At 28.3% G+C, this 20,649-nt stretch overlaps 3 protein-coding genes across 5 annotated transcripts; 1 reads left to right on the top strand and 2 right to left on the bottom strand.

Moving 5' to 3' along the window:
* The first annotated feature begins 2,805 nt into the window (after nt 1-2,805).
* Nucleotides 2,806-8,197, top strand: LOC117207254 (cytochrome P450 4g15-like). The gene is made up of 5 exons (XM_033447258.1): nt 2,806-3,076; nt 3,587-3,655; nt 5,617-5,785; nt 6,484-6,653; nt 7,940-8,197. The coding sequence occupies exons 1-5, from the start codon at nt 2,918-2,920 to the stop codon at nt 8,129-8,131; spliced, it is 759 nt and encodes a 252-aa protein (XP_033303149.1). The 5' UTR covers nt 2,806-2,917; the 3' UTR covers nt 8,132-8,197.
* On the bottom strand, nt 3,691-4,881 carry LOC117207255 (cytochrome c iso-1/iso-2-like). The gene is made up of 2 exons (XM_033447259.1): nt 4,755-4,881; nt 3,691-4,019 (listed from the first exon to the last, which is right to left on the bottom strand). Exons 1-2 carry the CDS (start codon nt 4,879-4,881, stop codon nt 3,835-3,837), a joined length of 312 nt encoding a protein of 103 aa, XP_033303150.1. The 3' UTR covers nt 3,691-3,834.
* A 704-nt stretch (nt 8,198-8,901) lies between the features above and the next one.
* On the bottom strand, nt 8,902-18,736 carry LOC117207294. 3 transcript variants are annotated; one of them, XM_033447345.1, is made up of 10 exons: nt 18,438-18,736; nt 17,274-17,466; nt 16,512-16,638; nt 13,142-13,356; nt 12,968-13,058; nt 11,859-12,127; nt 11,224-11,483; nt 10,480-10,772; nt 10,017-10,211; nt 9,265-9,606 (listed from the first exon to the last, which is right to left on the bottom strand). In XM_033447345.1, exons 2-10 carry the CDS (start codon nt 17,451-17,453, stop codon nt 9,428-9,430), a joined length of 1,809 nt encoding a protein of 602 aa, XP_033303236.1. In that variant the 5' UTR covers nt 17,454-17,466; nt 18,438-18,736; the 3' UTR covers nt 9,265-9,427. The 3 variants fall into 3 exon arrangements, with proteins under 3 accessions (XP_033303235.1, XP_033303236.1, XP_033303234.1); XM_033447343.1 differs by having other exon boundaries at nt 17,247-17,466; nt 18,438-18,732; XM_033447344.1 differs by lacking the exon at nt 18,438-18,736 and having other exon boundaries at nt 8,902-9,606; nt 17,247-17,453.
* Nucleotides 18,737-20,649: the final 1,913 nt, after the last annotated feature.

A 20,649-nucleotide genomic window follows, 5' to 3' on the forward strand; every position in this document is an offset into this window, starting at 1 on the left:
ATAAATTCATATAAAAATGTAAAGATATTATAATAGAATAATTCTTATACAATAAGATGTGACAATACAAAAAGATTTTTGCTCTCAATTCCAGTCAACGACTGTCCTGCGTGTAATTTTTTCTTATTATTATGAGCGAAATATTCTGTACTGAGTGGCGTATTTTCACTTCATTGCGTATATTAGAAAAATTATAATGTAAAGTGTATGTATCCTTCTGATGTTGGACCTGTAGGGCAGTGGAGCAAGGAAAGAATTTTTAAAACAGAAAAATTCCATATTTTCCACACAATATATACTGAAACTTGCACTTTTTCTATTTTACTACCACTGTCACTCAGTCCGATCTATGTAAATATTCCTAGAACACATTTGATCACATTTACGATCTTGAGTGATTGATCATCTGACCATACATGTTTCTTTCGTAGTCTAATTTCAAGTAATCGGTATCTTCCTCGCATTTTTATCGTTCGAAACTCAGCTACTCGCTATAAACATTTATATTAAATTCCCAGTCCTGTACCGTAAGGATTTTTTAATTTGTATCTCCTGTAACAGTTTTTATGAAATATTTAAAATACATTTTATTATTTATACAATTCGATTGTTATTTATTTATTATACCTTCATAAATGATCGTGGAAGACTCGTTAAAGTGCGTACGATTATAATAATGTTGTTTGTTTAATTAATCTTCAACGTAATGAAGGAATTTATTTACACTCTCTTTCCTTAGAATTTATAAATCAGATTTTATAGTAAATAGAATCTTGTACATTTTATTATTAAACAATAATTTCCAATCTTATTATTACCTATTAGGCAGATAAGAACTATAATTCTAAAATTTTGAGAATAATTACCGATATTGATTGGTGTTTAATATCTATACATGTGGATATATGTGTAAGCATCATAAATATTTTCAATTCTCTCTATTCTTAATCCATTCACATATCATATAGTATAGAAACACTTTGTTATTTCTCTTTTTTAATTTATTTCATTTTTCATTCGCGTTACAATGGAAACTCAAGTACAAAATTCTGCAAATATCATTTTCAAGATTATAAGATGATAATTTCTAGAAGATACACTAACCAAATAGTACTTTTATTCACGACATTTGTAAAGTATCGTTTTTTCATAAGAAAACTAACTAAACTAACCAAACATTAACCGGAACATTTTATAACACATACATATGTATGTATACCGCAAAAGAGGAAAAGAAATTATTTTTCATTCGAAATGGTATACATATATGATAGAAACATATGGCGTCTGGTATTCATTATTGTTTCAATACGTTTACATTCAAACTGAAATTCAAATACAGTATTTGCCGATCATGTCCGCGTTGAATAATAAATATTGTTCACCTGCAATTAAAATAAATGACTCACGTTTATACATTTATACATATACATAAAATTTTATTTTTATTTACATTACTAACATTTTCCTTTAAATGATCTCTTTATGTCTTTCGTATCTTTTATTTATTATATTTTTTAAATATAGATTTTAGTAAAAATATAATTTGTGTAACTTTCCTAAAAGTATCGGTTATGATATCGAATATTAATTGAAAGGTGTTTAGATATAATGACAGAATAAGATTAGAAATGTTTGAATTTCATGTTACTATAGACATATCTCTAATCATCAAATATTTTTAATTTCCGTATGTATATATAGAAATATTTAATGATATTCTGTATTTAATAATAATAATTTTACAAATTTACATAAATGTATAATAATAAAAAAATGCGATTATTTTCCATAGATACATACATATGCATAGTCGACTATTATGACGTAATAAAATTAATTTTTACAAATGAATACACATGTAATAAAAAGATTACCATCCGCTGATAGTTAATCTTATGAGATTGTTTACATGTTTCAAAAGTTCTTTATTTTATTTAATTTTCATACATACTATTAACAAGCTTTTTTGATACATAATTTAAATCCGTAATAATCCGTGATAATCAATTATATCATTGGTATGTCATTATTCCATATATTCTAACTCCATTGGTGTGTTATTGTTACAATTCAACCAAAGTATCTAAATATTTGTAAACAATACCATTTAATTAATGTAACAAATATCGTATGACTAGATTATACGAGTATGAATACAATACAATAATTCTATAATTTTTATTTCTAATCGGTATCGTTTATTTGCAACCCACATCGTATTTATTTTTATTTTGAAAAAATAATTTCAAAGAATGTATTGTGCATTTGATGGGTTACAAACGTATTTTCATCGAGGCGTGTCAGTCGCCTGTTTGTGAACAATTCGGTTGGTCAGGAAGTAGCGCCGGTAGTAGTAATAAAGGGTGGTTGATTTGGCGTCCATCGATAATTTTGTAATTTCGTGAAATTGGTCCCGCTTAACCGAACTCGACGAGGGAAAGTTCCTTTTTCTCGCCCCCCTATTTCGTACCTTTTCTATCTATACAACCCTCCTCGTTGTTTTTTTATTATCTTACAGGGTCGATTTCCGGACACGTACCATGTAGGGGGTGATCGGCAAATTGCTACGTCATTTCCGGAAGTACTTGTTTCCACATCAACGATCTAGCGGTTATTGTTATAATCGTCTTTTCATCTTAAGGTACGTGTATACGTGTATGTATAGCATATTACTTACTTACACGTAATGTAATAGTTAAAAATGACTATACCTTTCACGATTAGCATTTTTTAATTTTTCACCTTTTAAAATATAATAAACTATAGCTCAATTTGTTGAAATTAATCTTTGTTTCGCACATCTGTACTCACGTCTTATTTAAGCATTAAAAGTAAACAAACGAAATAAAAAGAAATAAACGTGTTGCAGAAGGATGGCGCAAATGTAAATGAAAAGTATAAAAATCTTCCAAAAATGCATTATGTTAGAGATGATTTAGACGATATCGATGAAAATGGTATTGGTGAAAAGAAAAGATTTGCTCTCCTGGATCTTTTATTGGAGCTTTCAAGAAATGGTGCGAAACTGACCGATCAAGAAATTCGAAAAGAAATAGATACTATAATGTTTGAGGTAATAGAAGTAATCATACATTCCTTCCAAAAGTTCTTAAAATAAAGTATATATATTTAAATCACTACGGTTTAACGAAAGTTTCATATGTAAAGCAGTTCAATTAATAATTATTTATTTATATAATATATATAGAAAACCTCACTTAATTTTATGATAAACTAAGCTAAGTGAATTCGAAACATGTTTTCGATTGTATGTTACTCTCAATTGTCCGGAAAATCATGTGAATAATTAATCTTTCATTCTTCGTATGTAATATGTCATAAGAAAATGTTTAAACTAAATTTATTCTATAAATTTTATGCAGAAGAAACATTTTAAATTGAAAATGACACTATTTTACAGTGTTTAGTACAAAGTTATAGCTTTTTGTTTTAAAAATAAAAGCTTATAAATTTTTAGATGTTACATAATCTCCTTTTATCAAAAAATTTCTTTCGAATAAAACAGAAAATAAATATAAAAATGCTTTTTTCGTATAATGAAAGGACGTTACATACATTTTAGGGTCATGACACTACCGCTGCAAGTTCTAGCTTCGTTCTTTGCGTGCTTGGAATTCATCAAGACATCCAGGTGAGTAGAGTAATAGTGCATTAAAATATGGGCAACAAATCTAACGAGTCATTTTTCTCTAATTTTGTTAATTTATTATTTATTTTATTTGTTTATTTTCATCGAACTAACGCTAAGAATACCTTATTTTGGTCACTGTACAAAATATTTCACATAAGTAGATGCAATTTTTCGAATTTTCATTTCAACGTTGCTAAGAAAGCGATTATATCTCTACGATCTTCCGCTTTTTTAATACCATTGAACATCATTTTCGTGCCAGGGATAAATTGCTTCGGAAATTGTAAATATTCGTTTAAAGTATTCTCGTCCCATACAACACCTTTTTTCCTCATCGCATCGGTAGATTTAAATCCAGGTACAGCTAAATTTATAATTTTTTATAAATGATTTTACATGAACTTTTAACAAATATGATACTTATAAAGCGATAAATTAAATAAAAGGAGCTTTTTTGCTCTCTTAGGTATTTTTTTACATTTTGTTAAACAAACATTTTATTATTCACGACATATGTATTATTAAATGTACCTATCGCCTCTATGAATGTGTGTGTCGATATAATTTGGGTATACGAAGATAACGAAAAACCAAATAGGAAAGATTTTTTTCATAATGAGAAAGATGGAAGATACTCCTATTTTCTTAATTAATTGGAAACTAAGAGAAACATATATGTGTAGCATAGTAACATTTGTATATTTATGATTCACATATGGTTATATTAGGTTAAATGTATATTTTAGAAATAAAAGTTAATAAAAATGGGATAGTGTATTGTGCGAATGGAATTTGAATAAACGATATTTATAAGTAAAATTATCATATGAAATTAAATATTACGTCGGTATATTTGGAATATAGATTGAAGACAATTTTTTATATTGTACTTATATATAATGTTAAATACGAAACGAAAATAGTATTTAGTTACCATTCACATATAATATATGATTGTTTTGTATATGTCCCTACATAAATCATATGTATATTTACTCGTATCCTATACGTACGTAATATACATGTAACATACGCAAAACATATTTTTCCGTATTTCAGTGCAAAAATTAATTAATATACAAAGATAATATATACATACTGCCACATGTTTTGCCAAATATTCCAAAAAGGTTAGGACCTATTTTATGTCGCTCGTTTTTATTACACGTATGACACATGCCACACATTCTGAGAAATAAAGTTTTCCCATGTACTGGATCTCCCATTCTCGCACAAAAATTTCCTCTCGGTGAAAAAGATTACATCGATTGTCTGTGTAATAATTGAGGGTTAATGTTTTACCATTCCTCTAAGTTCTAAGTTGATGTTGATCGATTACAATATAACTTGAAGTTTTCAAGTAAGGGATATCTTGATGAATTTAGTTTTTTATGGACATGAATCTATTTGTCTTTCTCAGATCATCTATAGTTTTATTTTAAACCTACCATTAGACTATCGTACAGATCGTAAAAAAAATTGCAGTTGAGTTAATCAGTCCATGAAACTAATCGATAATTGCAGATACTGGTAATTAACTTAACGTTGATTAAAAACATTAATTATTAATTACAATTTAATTAAAACTTTATTTGTTGCTAAAGAACTAAATTACTAATTTAATTTTTTATTTAATTGATGATTACTTAATAAACTATTTCAGTTGTAATTAAAAATTGTTAAACGTATTAAATATTATTCAATCGTGTAAAACATATATTATTAATTGTTAATATATATTTTCGCTTATTTTAATAAGAATGTATTGCTTTCTACAAGTTCTTCTTTTTTTTCTTTTAACAATCATCGTTACTAATTTCAAATAATTTCTTTTATATGAAAATAGGTTATAAGAACAAACTATTAATCTTTCATTTATTATATTTCATTTAATTATCTATCTTGTGAAGCTTAATATTTTCTGTATTTTTATTATCTGTAAAATACGATAATTATTACAGGAACGAGTATTCGAAGAACTAAACGAGATTTTCGGGGAATCAAATAGGCCTTGCACTTTCCAAGATACTCTAGAAATGAAATATCTCGAAAGAATAATTTACGAAACATTAAGACTTTTTCCACCAGTTCCCGCCATTGCAAGACATCTTAACAACGACGTCAAAATAGGTCAGTTTTGTATTTTATCTAACAAACGAATATTATTTGTTATTTATTTTTCCATAATACATAATACATACAACTAGAAGTTAAAATCTTGCTGCCACATTTCCAGAATTAATGAAAATTAAATAATAATTATTTTACTATACTCTTCATTATTGCAAAATAGATATTATCATAAACTGGCATATTTCTATTATCACTTAAAATAATTTTTCGAAATGTCCCCATTGGTTTAAAATCAGATTAAAAATATTAAAGCGTACAGATTAATTATACCTACTTGCAATTTTAATTTATATAAATGATATTAATGTAAATAATATAATCGACTACATTTTTAATATGAAAGATACCACTTGGATATTGGTTGCTGATAGTTTGCTGAAATTTGCACAGAAATTAGTTTTTTGGAAAATATTACGCCTTCTTCTATCAAAAATCATTCATAATTAAATCCATTACAAATGAACAGGTTTTGTCCCACGAACAGTTCTGGCGATGAATTAACATTGCCTGAAAATGTATAATATTTATTCAGTTTATTCGAATGTCTTTGTAAAAATTAATTCTATCAAAATCCTCAGTATCAATGATTGCTAGTTAAAATATCGTTTAAAGTTCGACTCTGTATTATCGACAGTTTATTGATTAAAACCGTATTAAATAGAATTCATTTGATGTATCTTACGATTCTTTTACAGTGACGGAATTATTTATTATCAAAAGGTTGTACGATTTTGATTATAGAGTTCACCGATTGAAAAAATTCTATCCAAACCCTGATGTGTTTGATCCTGATAACTTTGTGCCGGAAGAAATGCAGAACAGACACTATTACTCGTTCATTCCTTTTAGCGCAGGGCCAAGATATTTCTTTTCTTCATTTTCGCATCAATTCATTAATCTTATCGTTATGTTTATCATTATTCTTATCCTTATATTTTACATGATGTGAATTAAGTAATTAAAGTATGTATACAAAGTCGCCTTTGTCCATATAATGTCAGCATTACGTACCATTGCCTGACAAAGTCCGACGAAATAGTTGAATAGCGAACATGGGAGGTTTATAGTGGATACATTGTAGATAATGATAAATTCATGCGGTCACCGTCGTGCTAAGTTGTTCCTGTTTCATTCGTTTCAGTTATACCATTCCTTTTATAACGAAGTATCGGTATTGGGTTATGCATATAAATATTTCTTCTAAAATTTATACCAAGTAATGTTATTTAATAATAAACATCAGTCCCTAGAAGTAAATAAAATAGGAACAACCTGTCTCTCACTGACCACACATTTTTATATACGTATCGAAACTCACATGACTCTAATCTGATCTATTTCTGCGCTTAATGACAATATTATTTGCCGGTGATTTTCTAAATTTTCATCTAGTATTGCCAACCTTAAAAGCTGCAAAAGTTTCATAAAATTCAAAACAACGATGTTTTCCGAAAACACATAATGATAAAAACAACAGAAATAATAAAAAAATAATAAAAGTAAAAGATGTACAGATACTAACTTCCATTAATAAATTTACTTTGATGGAAAGCGATAACGTATTTATGTTAACACTTTACCGACCGATAGTCTATTAATCGGCTTTTTTCGTCGCCGACGTTCACCAACCGATAGCCTATTAATCGGCTTTTTGTCACTGACAATCTTTCTCATTATTTGAGCAATAATTTGTTATTTAGTACTAAGGTACCCTACTCAGTTGCGTCAGTTGCGTTGCTTTGTACGCTCCCACAGTTTTATATCAATTTGAAAAATTTACCGTTCGCGATGAACGAAAAGAATGGTATTGGAGAGTCTAAACCGAAACAAAGCCGGCGCCAGTGAGAATCTGCGCCTGAGATGCCGGTCGGACGTGCGTATGCTTTGAATCGCTAGCGGTCGGTATAGTGTTAATTAAAGAAAACGTTTCATATGTCAGAAGTAGACTGTGAATATTTATGCATTTATGGAAAATTTAAAGCTATGAAAATGTACAGAATGCATGTAATACGCAAAGGTATATAAAATACTCAAAATATGACACTCGTTATGATACTTAATGAGTAAAACAAACCTCTGCGAGGTTTCATTTCCGCTTTTTATAAATGTGATTGTGTCTTATGTTATTATATTGCGTTTTTTTTTAGGTGATGCGTGAGAAGGAAGTACGCGATATTGAAGTTAAAGGTTTTATTGTCGACGATCCTGCGGAACTACAAGATCCTGCCGGATCTCACAGAAAAGGACTTCCGGCTGAAGGTTGACATTATTCTCAAAAGAGTAGGCGGCTTCCGAATAAAAATCGAGCCACGAAACAAAAGCTATCAGGAGGTTCTCGTTTAAATGAAGTTCTCATAAATGATTCGTACTACATTATTAACATTAATAGCAATAACATGTTCAAAATATCTGCACACATTTTTGTGAGTATTGTAAAATGGATTATGATATAAGTAAACATTATATTAGGTATATATAGATATGTAACATTCAAGGCTCCTTATATGTGTGAATAAATTATGTTTATATACAATGATTGCATATACTATAAATGGCACAAGTGTTAAAATTATATCTAGGTTTAGTAATAAAACTTTGCATAACATTTTTTGTTTTTTGAACTCTTGAAAAGACGTAGAATACTTAAAAAGGACTTATCTATAGCATGTTGCATAGAAATACAATTCCGAGATAATAAAATATTAAAGTAATAAAAATTCATTTCGAGGAACTACCAGTTCACGGTTATTTTAATCTTAGACTGGCAATCATCATCTACTGACCATGTTGTCAAATTACCTGTTGTCCCTGTAGACGTAAACAATATTATACAAAACTGTATAAAAATATGTGTAATATTAAATGAAGAAGTAACTGTCATTAAATATCACATTCCAAATTCATCTTTCGTTTTTCATAGTGACTATCGCTATATATATATATACTTACATATATGCTATATAAGATATATTATTATATATATATCATATATTATCCTCCAATTTTTCTTATTATTTTTCATGATCCACATTTAATCGAATTTAACAAATTATGAATTAATATATAATTAAAAAAGTTAAAAACAAATCGTTTTTAAAAGTCATACACAAAGATTATTATACAATGTTCTCTTCATTTATTTCTTATTTTTACATTTAATAATAATTGCCACGATATGTGCAACAACTTGAATATAAAATATTCGTTTCAGTGTCATTCGCGACAGACTTAGAATTGGATACAAGATTTGTCTATGTACACCCGATATAATATTATGACTTATACTTAACAAATTTAAATTAATTGAAATTTGTGGTTTTCCCGATTGTTCGTAAAGCATTTTACGATAGGATATGTAAAAAGTTTAACTGATATGTATGATCTGAAAAATATAAATGACTACATATCGTTGTAAAGATCTGTACATTGTATCTCACGCTGCAATAATTAGCGCTATGGGTAGTAACCCCGAATTCACAACAATTTCCATTTTACGAACAAATACATTTTGTAAAAAAATATTTTTAATTGCCGTAAAAAAATATCTAAATTTATTTTTGTACAAAAGAGTTTCTACTATCAAATAGTAAAGACGTGTATTACACACAAGGTCTTTCTCCCTCTCTCTCTCCTTTTGCATCAATCTGTAGAAAAGGAACCGGAAGTTTGGGCAGCAATTTTATCCATCCGTTCCTTCCTTCTCTTTGGTAAATCTACTGAAAGGAACTGTACTGCCCATGGAATAACGAACAGGACGTTCATTAATATAAGGGCAAGCTGGCAGACTACGAAACTGTTGGTCCAGTCTTTCAGGAATCCTGAAAGAGATCATTTATATTTTAAAATTCGCTTTCATCTCCTTATAGTAAATACATATGCTTTTTACATTTCGTTCGTCATTAATATTTGAGTAAAACATTAATTTTGAGTAAAAGTGATTAATAGTGATAAAACATTTGTATTTACAATATTTTTATTTTTACGGCCGAATCGTATTTTTCTATTACTAGACAATTTTTTAAGTTTGAGGGAAATAGAAAAGAAACGTTATCGCGTGTTTCAATTTTACGTTAAAGATCTTTTTAAAACATTAAAAGTCTTCCTCTCGACTGAAGCGGAAACGAAACTGAGACGTAAGAACGTCGGAAATCACATCAAAGTAGTGTAACTAAAGTTACCATTAATTTTTAAGATATTGTTTTCAGCAGATTATGGTAATTTTACTTACCAACAATTGGACCAAATAATATAGAGATCACTCCGTTAATAGCGCCGGCAATTCCGTATGCTGAAGCAAATTTATCAATACTGATATCTTCTATAATGGCCAATGGCTGAGGAACCAATAACCATGATCTAACCATTCCTATAATTGTTATCATCACAAATGTACCGATCAAGGTATCATTGTACAGCAAGTATCCTGAAAAATAAATTCAGACTTTTAGAGGTATACATGTTTTTATGCAACGCGATAGTAGCTTGAACCGAAACAAAAAATTGTTTATAATTTTGAGAATATGTAGTAAATTTCCAATCTATGTTTACTAAGATTTAACAAATATGATTTACTTTCAAAATTTCGAAACACTTTCTTGCAGCAACTTTATAATTTGTGCTTTTGTGATTTATAATATTGTGAAACGTAATTATTGTATTATATTAAAATTTAATGCATATAATTTACTGACCAACTTTTGCGAACGCCATGCAGATCATAGCGACGAAGAACATGTATTTCGCTTTGACTTTTACCAACAAGATGAAAATTGTGAGTAAAATCTTGGATACCAATTCCGCGGTTGCGGAGATAGTAATCGCTTGGGCTGCTTGGCTCTTCGTGTAACCATTGTTAGTTATCATCAGTGGCAAAAGATAAGTAAACGTGAAATCGCTCGACATAACGAAACTAGTGCCCAGACAAATGTTTAGGAAACCACAATTTTTTAAAAGTGAGATTTCCAAAAGTTCACCCAATATTTCTCTACAATGTTAAACATTTTCTTATTGATCTTCGATATTTTTGAAATAAATTAGATATTATAAGAAATTTAATAAAATACGAAAAGTCATATTCAGTAATTGAGTTATTATAAAGAAATTAGAAAGGAATAGAGAGCTGAGAATGATAATGGTGTAAGTCAGTTCATTGCTCTTTTATATAAAATAATATTCTGTATATGTTACTGCAAAAAATTCATGATATTTTCTTAAATCATGGGATCATTGCGACTGAGAACATAGTTACTTAATTATAAAACTTAATTCTAAAACGAAATGTATAGTAGTTTCGAAAATTGAAATGTATGAATAAATTCAAATTTCTAAAAACTTAACTTACACCATTATGATTTTCAATTTAACAAATGCAAGAGATGTTGCAGAGTGTTTAAAGGTTAACAATAAAGAAAATTATGTAAGAATAATTCACGTACTCTAATTGACCTTTACCGATATCCTTTTCTTCCTGCATAGAAACTTGAATTCCTTTCTCTGTTCGTTTTTCTTTAGTTTTCTCAGGATGATGTTGCCTAGTATCTCCTAAACTGCCAATACTTGTCACCAAATTCACTAAACTTGATGATGACAAGGTCGATAGTCGTCGTGTTAGCAACTCGCGCATTGATCCAGATCTTATTCGGTTGCATATTCTGCCCTCTAACTCCGATATCGAAGCTACCCTTTTTGCAGGTGACTGTATTTAACAGAACATGTAAATTTAATAAATAAAGTACGAAATTGAGACCTTTATTAAAGATAATTGTTCTAATGTACTTAAATAGTTGAAAAACTTATAATAGAAATGACTCGTTTCCATATCTGCATTTTTCCAGGACAACAAAAGAATACTTTGCGAACTTTAATTTTCGTTCAATACATTTCAATTTTTTAAACATAATATTCACGATATTACACAGGATGTCCCAGCAGAATACAATCGTTTAAATATCTGCCTTCTCCATAGTTGTATGAAAAAACTTTTCAAGACAACTGCTTTCTCTCATATGTCTTTCTTAATACGTATTCCTTCCTTCAAAGTAACAATATCAGAACAACGTATAAAATTTACTTTCAATGTTTCAATTAAAAGCGGAACCTGTTTTCCGCTTTCGCCCTTGAGACTCGTTAAGCTGCTCCATCTGGTTTTTGCAGGAGTTCGTATAACTTCACTGTAACGACGATTTGAGAATACTATACCGCGCAACTTCCGTTCTTCTCTCTCGCGCATCTTTTCCACGCGAACTTCTTCCGGTTTCTTCGCATGCCATTCGACAGGGTGCATCATTGTCATACCGACGATGCAGTTCAAACTCATGGCACCCGTCATCAATGCTGTTCCTATAACACAGTAAAAGTTAGCGATCAAATACTGAAAATCTCAATATGTCGAAACTTTCTGTTATAGCTGCGATCAAGAATTCTCAAAACCCAGATAATGCTTGATGTAGCGGCATATGAAAATCTACTGGTCAATTAAGTGGCGAATTTTCTATTTGCAAATGTATGAGTTGTGGATTTATAAACTGGTCGAATGGTTGAAGAATTGTAGACTGAGGAGAGGAAAGTGTGGCTGAAGTTACAATGTGTCATTCGATTATATTGTAAGTGCGACAAATCGTTTTTGTTGTTGAAATGTGAAACATTCTGAATCTTGATATGTACCAGCATCAGGGATACATATGGCTCATTGATCAATTCGTTTATACAGATTAAAGCAATTTAAAATTCATTATGCTCATTTTCAGACTCCAAGGGCGAATTAATAGAGTACCATAGTATTAGTTAACTATTATATTATTTAGAAAATAAAGCATTTAAATATCGATAGCAGATAAATTCTGACATTTTCGAATGAATGTTTCTTGAAAATGAAATCTCCAATGCAATTGTGTTATTCTTGATTTTTGTCTTATTTTGAATGGCAGAATCTCCCTCAATTAATTTATACCACGATTAAACCTAAAAACCAAAAATGTTTAATGAGCGAAATAAGACAGATTTAGACAGCCGTGTTTGTTGCAGTGAGCGCAACATTTTTAATAGTGATGCTTCATATTTTGCATGATTGTTATGATCGAGCAAATGGAGCTTGACTATATAAACTATATAATTATATAGTTTAATATTAATATTTATTAATATTATAAACATATGTTATAAATATAGAAAGAAATTTACCTCGAAACCCATACATCCTCATCATTTTTTCAATACATATAGGATAGGCGATTCCTCCTAAGCCGACGATAACTTGGGCCGCGCTCATTACCTAAATAGCAAGAATTTCTCTAAAAAACTAAGAATATAAGTATGTTAACAATTATATCGGCCAGCGGCCCTGCATTTACGTACTGGTGCCCTTTTCTTTACGAAGTAAGCATTGAAGTTCGTGTTGCAAATGGTAACAATGAGACCAAGACCCATTCCTTGGAGAAAATTTAAAAATGCCATTTCGTAGACATTTGTAACGAAAGCCAGACAGACATTTGGTAACGAGAAGAGCACCGCACCAAATACCCCCACTGGCCTCATAGAATATCTCTTTATTAGCGAGTTGGTCATTAAACCTGAAATTTAAGTTACAATTATTATATTTTATCTTCTAACTGTTGAAATCCGTGATATAGTCCTTACATAATTGTGAGATACTTTTGTTTAAAATAATTTTATATTTTTCAATCAAATTTGAAGTAGGTGTTGCAATAAGGAATTAGATCTATTTTCTAGTAATTTCAATAAATCAACAAGAACCAACCAGGAATCAAGTACTTTCTCAAACATATAAATATTAATAGTTAAATAATATTCATATTAATAACGTTTTGCAACTCTGTATATAAAACTTCTAAATATTGAAAACTATACCCCTTTTCCTCTGCAATAAATACAATTCAAATATTAGGAGTCTCTTTATTGCTGCAAATCCTTTATCTCCCAGAGTCTAAGTGTCGTAGTTTACTTAATTTTTCACTTTCAAGTGATCGCAGCACATTCACCAATTAAAAAGTATGTACACTAATAACAAATATAACAATCACACCACCGTAAGCACTATACCTATTCATAAATCTTTAAATCACTTTTATGTGATTTACAGATTTACAGATAAGCATCGTAGCGTATAATAAAGAACGTTCAAATAAAATGTAAATTACATTAAAGTTGTCAACCGGTTTAATTATTCTACAGATAATCAAATGGTTAAGTGGATGCAATAATTAGAATCTGCTGATTCATCTCTCAAGTATTGAAATCCCAGCATATAGTCTATAGCTTCGACACGAATTCTTTATCAACATTGTTCTTTGATAACAACGAATGAAATAAAAATTTGTTTTAAATGTAGAAGTTATCAATACGAGAAATTAGATCCATAGTGCAAAACAATTCATAGCATTCTGAGCTCTGGTTGAAGAATCAGTTCCACTTCAGACTAGAATCATTGTAAGAGCTATATTAGAAAACAAAATACGTTTTCCTAAACTCCTTTACACTTTTTAGCTTTATGATATTTTTCGGTTCCTTTCTTATTATTCAATGCAAATATTATTTAGTATAATTCAAAATACGGAGAGTTTGAAGGAACATTTTATTTTAAACTTTAACATTTTAATAAGTCTTCACAGGAAGGCAAAGAACTACTAAATTAATAAAATTGATATAATATATTCAAACTTCAATTTTCTATTTTGTGCAAACATTAAATAATTAATTACTTGTCTATTGTTTTGACTGCTTAACTTATTACTTGGAAGTACCCAAAATTATTGTGTTATGTATGTAAATAAATTATATTAATACATTATATGACATATCCAATGCAAATATTAGCAATAGAAACAAAAATGTAATATACTTATTATTAAATTATATTGTTATTTTGCCATAAAATCGTTAACTATAATTGTTTCGCAATTTCGCTCTTATCTAATAGCTGTAAAGCTATAAAAGATTTACATAACAATTCGTGAGCCGCCGTCATACGCTTATCGGTAATGTTTTCAGTATTTAATAGTATTTAGTAGGAAACACACGATACTCTTTGTGATAATCTAATTGCACTTATAATTATATTAAGTAACTCTAAACACTACATAACATCTTAGTACTGAAATACACAGAAAGATATATAATTTGTAATGTAATACAGATTTATTTTCTAATATAAACAATCAGGTTTTATTAAACAAATTTCGTTTTATTTAAAACAATTTGATAATATATAGTGAATAATGAAATTATTGAAAATTATATATCCTAATTTAATTTTGATGAGAATATTATTTTTATTCACAAGGGCGATGACACCATCGATTATGAATAAATCAATGTTAAATATAATTTATATATTCGAAGGAAGAAAGAATAGTAACCATACAAAGTACAACTTATAACATCATGGGAATAAATATTGTATGAAGTGTACCTATTTTATGTTTCTTTAATTAATTATTCGATCAACTATTATCGTTATATAAACTATTATTATCATGAGATGGTATTATCAATTCAATTACCAACAACGAGAATTACACGTGAGTCTAAAAATATATTGTATCAACACGTTAGGATTTCCAAGCATAAAGTCTAAAATTATTCAATGACGTTTATCACTTTTATGTTCTTTTGTAACAAAGCATATCAAAAAGTAAATATATCAAACTATAAAATGTAATTGTAAAGTAGATATGATTAGCTTCGTAATAGTTATTTTCCATTAGTATTTCTAATTTCGTCTGTTTTAATATTTAAAAATCAATTATTGAAAGACACATTGTTTAATATATTTCTTTTCCTGTTAAATTTCAAATCCTTATTTTTATGTTTTTATTTTAATACCTTACAGTAACTGAAAAACTTTTAATTATACTATAATCATAATTTAATTATCTCTTTATGTTCTTTTATTTTATTGAAGTATTATATTAAAAAATAATTTTTTTTATAGAAAATTTGGCTCTGTAATCATGAATGTTATGGATATCTATTATTGATATTATGGATAAATAAAAAAGAAATATGACATTGAATGCGTGTATTAAAGCTGTAAATTAAGGCAAGGCACATTATTTGTACGGACAGACACGATTTTCACTTCCTGGTGTCTAGACATATTCATTCCACGTAGATAAACGTAAAATACATGTGATCAAATTGGACGAGTAATAATGTTACATCTTTTACAGTTTGAAAAGAATTCATGCATACATGTACATGTATACAAAGCGAATCATAAATATATGTCCTGTTCATGTCCATATTTCAGGGAGTGAATCTACACACAAAAAAAAAAAATAAGTAAGAAGGGTTTTGAGAACATATGTTCTACATATTTTAGTTTTCAAGTTATGGATAATTAAAGAAAATTTTCGAAGTGTCTGCTTCGTGCCTAGGCATACAGTATTACACGACATTGAGTATTCTTTTTGAGTATTCACGGAGTCTCAAATCCATTTTTCATCTGTTCTGTTAAGTTGCTGTTAAGGAATATTTTTGCTGTAAAAAGGAAAGAAGGCAAAATTTTAAAGATTTTTTGTAATCACCCATAACTCGAAAACTAAAGATACGTGGGATATATGGTCATGCTTTTTACTTATTTTAATGCATAGATTCACCGCTTAAAGTATGGAGACATGGATATATTCATGACTCACCCTGTATATTGCACCTACCGATTCCATTGCAATGATAGAAAGAATAAAAAGTGGGACAGGCTGCTTACCAGCAATTGAAAATGTAATCATAAAAACAGAATTGAAAAGTGTCATTGTTGTGCCAGCTTGACCAGTTGCTTCAAGAAAGTCTCCAAATATTATTGCAAATGATGTAGTTGGTCCAAATGTTGTAATCTAAAAAAGAAAAAATTAATTGCATATTATAAAAGTAATCATAGAAAAAAAGATGACTCTTATACAATATTCTATCATTTGATAATTTTCAAATGTTATAAGAAATACTTATATCACGATAAAATTTCTGACGAATGAAATAATTATTGTTCTGCATTATTTTTACTATACTATCTTAATATATGAATTACAATTACGTCTTTAATGCCTTATTGCCCCAAAGTACTAAACGCCATTTTATTCGTAAGTTAAAATTCACACACTTAATGACATTGCAAAAATAAAATTTAAAGAATTGTTAATAACTGAAGAACAATATAATCGGCTATTAATAAAAAGATACTTTTGAAATATATCTACCATTCTTTTGACTAATAAAAAATATATATACACATTAAGTATAAAATGCGAAATATTTGCAAAAGTAATGACTTTACTGAATGGCATATTGATATATTTTATGGTTATACATACGAAATGATACCGATATTGTCTCTTAATTGTTATAAGAAATGTGAATGAATAAATGAAATTAAACGATGAAAGAAGAACCAAAGGAGAAAAATTGCAAAATTTATGTTTAATACTAATTGAACATAAATACTAACAAATACTACTATCATAGCAAAAGCTACCATCCACCCCCAGCCACCATCTGGAGCCAAGTCTTCTAATGTAATTTCATCATCGTCATCGTCATCTTCTCCTCCCTTGTAGGGTAACAAAGCGTTACTTTGAAGTTTCTTTTCATTCTCGGTAAAGACGGTCGTAGTTGGATCCATTGTGGTTGTTCCATTACTCGTAACTACCGTCATATTCTTATCAAATCTATATATAATAGAAAATATTTGTTAATTAACTGCTTTGATTATTCACTATCATATTAAGAGTTGTGTTTAATATCTCTCAATCTTTCTCTAACACAAACCAACAAATTTCTTTAAAACTTAAAAAGAATTTTTTTAGAATTTTACATTTTAATCCTCATCAGTTTTATATGCAAACACAATTTTAATTAACAAGTAAATAACTAAGTTGAAAACAATAAGTTAAAAATTACTGTCTTAGTATCAGTATTAAGTATTTTTAAGGATTATAAATGGAATCTAACAATATAAGGCGTCCCTGGAAAAGATATTCTTTTTAAATGAAACGAGGGAAAAACTATCTTATACACATATGCATAACGGCATAATTAAATGAATATTATAATATATTTTCGGTATAGTTACTATCTTCGTTGTTACAGAACTGAAATCATCACAAAAGCGATCCAAATGTCTGTTGGGATACATCTAACACTTTTACTTATCATTGAATTTTACGATCTCTCTTAATATTTTCGAATGCGTTTGTTTAACCTCTCCACAATTCTATTTAATAATTCGTTAAACACTATTTATTTAATCGGATTTACATTTTTGATATTACTTTGATAAGACAGCTTTTATTTTATTTTCCATTTTTTTTAAGTAATCTTTCTCAAGGACGACCTGTATATGCCTACATATATTTAAGCATGATACTGCAATAGTACTATATTCATAAATTCTGCATCACTCAAAACTTTCTAAAATTTGCACATACATATAAATTAAAAAATAAGAGGAAAGACAAAATTTCTTGAATCTACTAATACCTAAAACTTGTTTACAAGAACAGTATCCATATTTTGTGCACTAATAACAATCGCAGGAGATATTTTTGAATGAATGAAAGATAATTATTTTATATATTGACACAATCGAGTGGAAAAGTATGGTATAAGACAAAGTTGAATACATAAACAAGGATCTTACCAGCTGAAAGTCTTCAATTTCTTCCAATTGATAGATAGAGGAACTGTGGTTATAATTAATAAATTTTATACAGTATATGACAGTCGGCTGGATGGTTTTTGACTGAACGAAACAGGGTACAAACGATTTCGAAGACTTTCTTATCTATGTACACAATGTCACCGTACTAAATACCTATCCTTAATAAGAATGAAATATTGCTACCGTAGCATCTGGAATTAGGAAATCATTTGAGGAAAAAATCAGATTGTAAATGAAATTTTGCAATACTACGTGCAAAACTGATTAAATCGCGAGATAATAATAAGGAAATAATAACAATACAGTAATATGTTTTCATACACATATACGGTGCTCTGTTTTTGTATTCCGCTTCTCTTATGCTTTTACTTTAGCTTATAATAAATAATTATTTCATAGTACAAGGCATAATATAAAGAAGTATTTAGGATACAAATATGTATTTACAATGATATAGCAAAAAAGGAGAAAATATAATGTCTCTATTAAATATATCTGTGATTTGACAATATGTATTTTAATTGTTTTAAAAGATATGTAATCATAAAAATGAAAATAACCGATGATATATATTTTTTTTAGTAATCTTTTGTACATTTTAATAACATGCAACATGTGTACATTATAAACTGTAATTTTAATTAATGATTCTAATAAATTAATTTATAATTGTGGTAGGAGATACATAAAATTTTATAATTATCATGTATTATTTATGATCAAATGATTTAAACAAGAATTCTATTAAAATCAAAAATATAACACATTCTCTGAAATATAAAAGTGAAATACAGCAAAACATCTAAGTTCGAAGCATACTACGCGTTTCAACTTCATATCTGTGCCTAAATGTGTAGAAACATTTAGAAAATTTCGTTAAAGGTTTGAAAAGCTAAATTGTAGATAGTAGTAAATTTTGTTCGCTCGGAATTTTTTAAAAATTACTTATTTTATTCATACATACACACTACTTTTAGACATAATTTCATTATGTACCTGCATGTTTCGACTATTTACACGTTTATTTGATCACCGGTTTTTCTGATATTCACAGTTTATCCCTGTTAAAAATATTTCATCTTTCACATCGTTAAAAATATTTCAAAAATTTTACTTTACATTTGAACGATTTTACTCCATAAATAACAACCATTATTTTTTCATGATACTTTTCCTAATAAGTTTAAAAACTTTATTTCACTAAACGAAATCATTAACCAAAAATTCATTTCCATGTAATTTAAAATGTAATACAATACGTTAAACTTTAAACGATACTTCTTTTTGATCCTAACATATGCACTACAGTTTCCACTGTATAGATATGGTTGCAGGAGATAAGGCGTACGCAGACTGTAAGCTCTACGCATTGGAAGATTTGTAAAATACCAAAGAAAATCGATGATACATCACTACAATATTTACGTATTATAAGTGTTCCACCATATATCATGTGTCTTATCGCCCACATATGATACGAATATCCCCTCCAGGATAGATATAGTATATCTATCTATTTTAGAGATTTATATTCCGAAAGGAAACAATTTTGTAAGTTTATGGAAATATTATAACTAGACTACAGATATTTATATAGATCCATATTTTCATAACCATAACTAAAGAAACGGAATCCAAATAATTTGTTCCGCCTAGCAAATGTAATTTTTCATTTTATTTATATCTTTGTTTAAATTTTGTTATGTTTAAAAAAATGAAGAAAAAAGAATGAACACATAGCAATAAAAGCTATTGAATGATTTAAAAGACAGAAAGCAAAAATAGCTGCATGGACTTAAACAATCCTATATGCAGACAATGTTATTAAAAATTAGGTGATGGAGTTATATTTCTTGCACATTGTGTATCTATGTATTACTGCATCTTCAAATTTTCTATAAATACATAAGCATATACAATCTTTTTATAGTAATCAATTGCTGCTTTATTGTTTGTTTATTTTCTTATCTTACTTCCTTAAAGTTTCGTATTTTTAATCTTCAAATACTTCATAGAATTATATTTGATGTCAATAAGGATGATATAAGTAATTGAATAACGATGTATCATACTCTACTTTCTTATCGCAACATTTCAAAGCTGTTGTAACAGTTGCAATACATTATGGATATTTAAATAGAAATGAAAGTCTAAAATATAAGTTAAATTAAAATATAAATTAAATTAAATA

The sequence above is a fragment of the Bombus bifarius genome, unplaced genomic scaffold (assembly GCF_011952205.1).
Source record: "Bombus bifarius isolate JDL3187 unplaced genomic scaffold, Bbif_JDL3187 scf7180000008026, whole genome shotgun sequence".
In the NCBI taxonomy this organism is placed as follows: domain Eukaryota; kingdom Metazoa; phylum Arthropoda; class Insecta; order Hymenoptera; family Apidae; genus Bombus; species Bombus bifarius.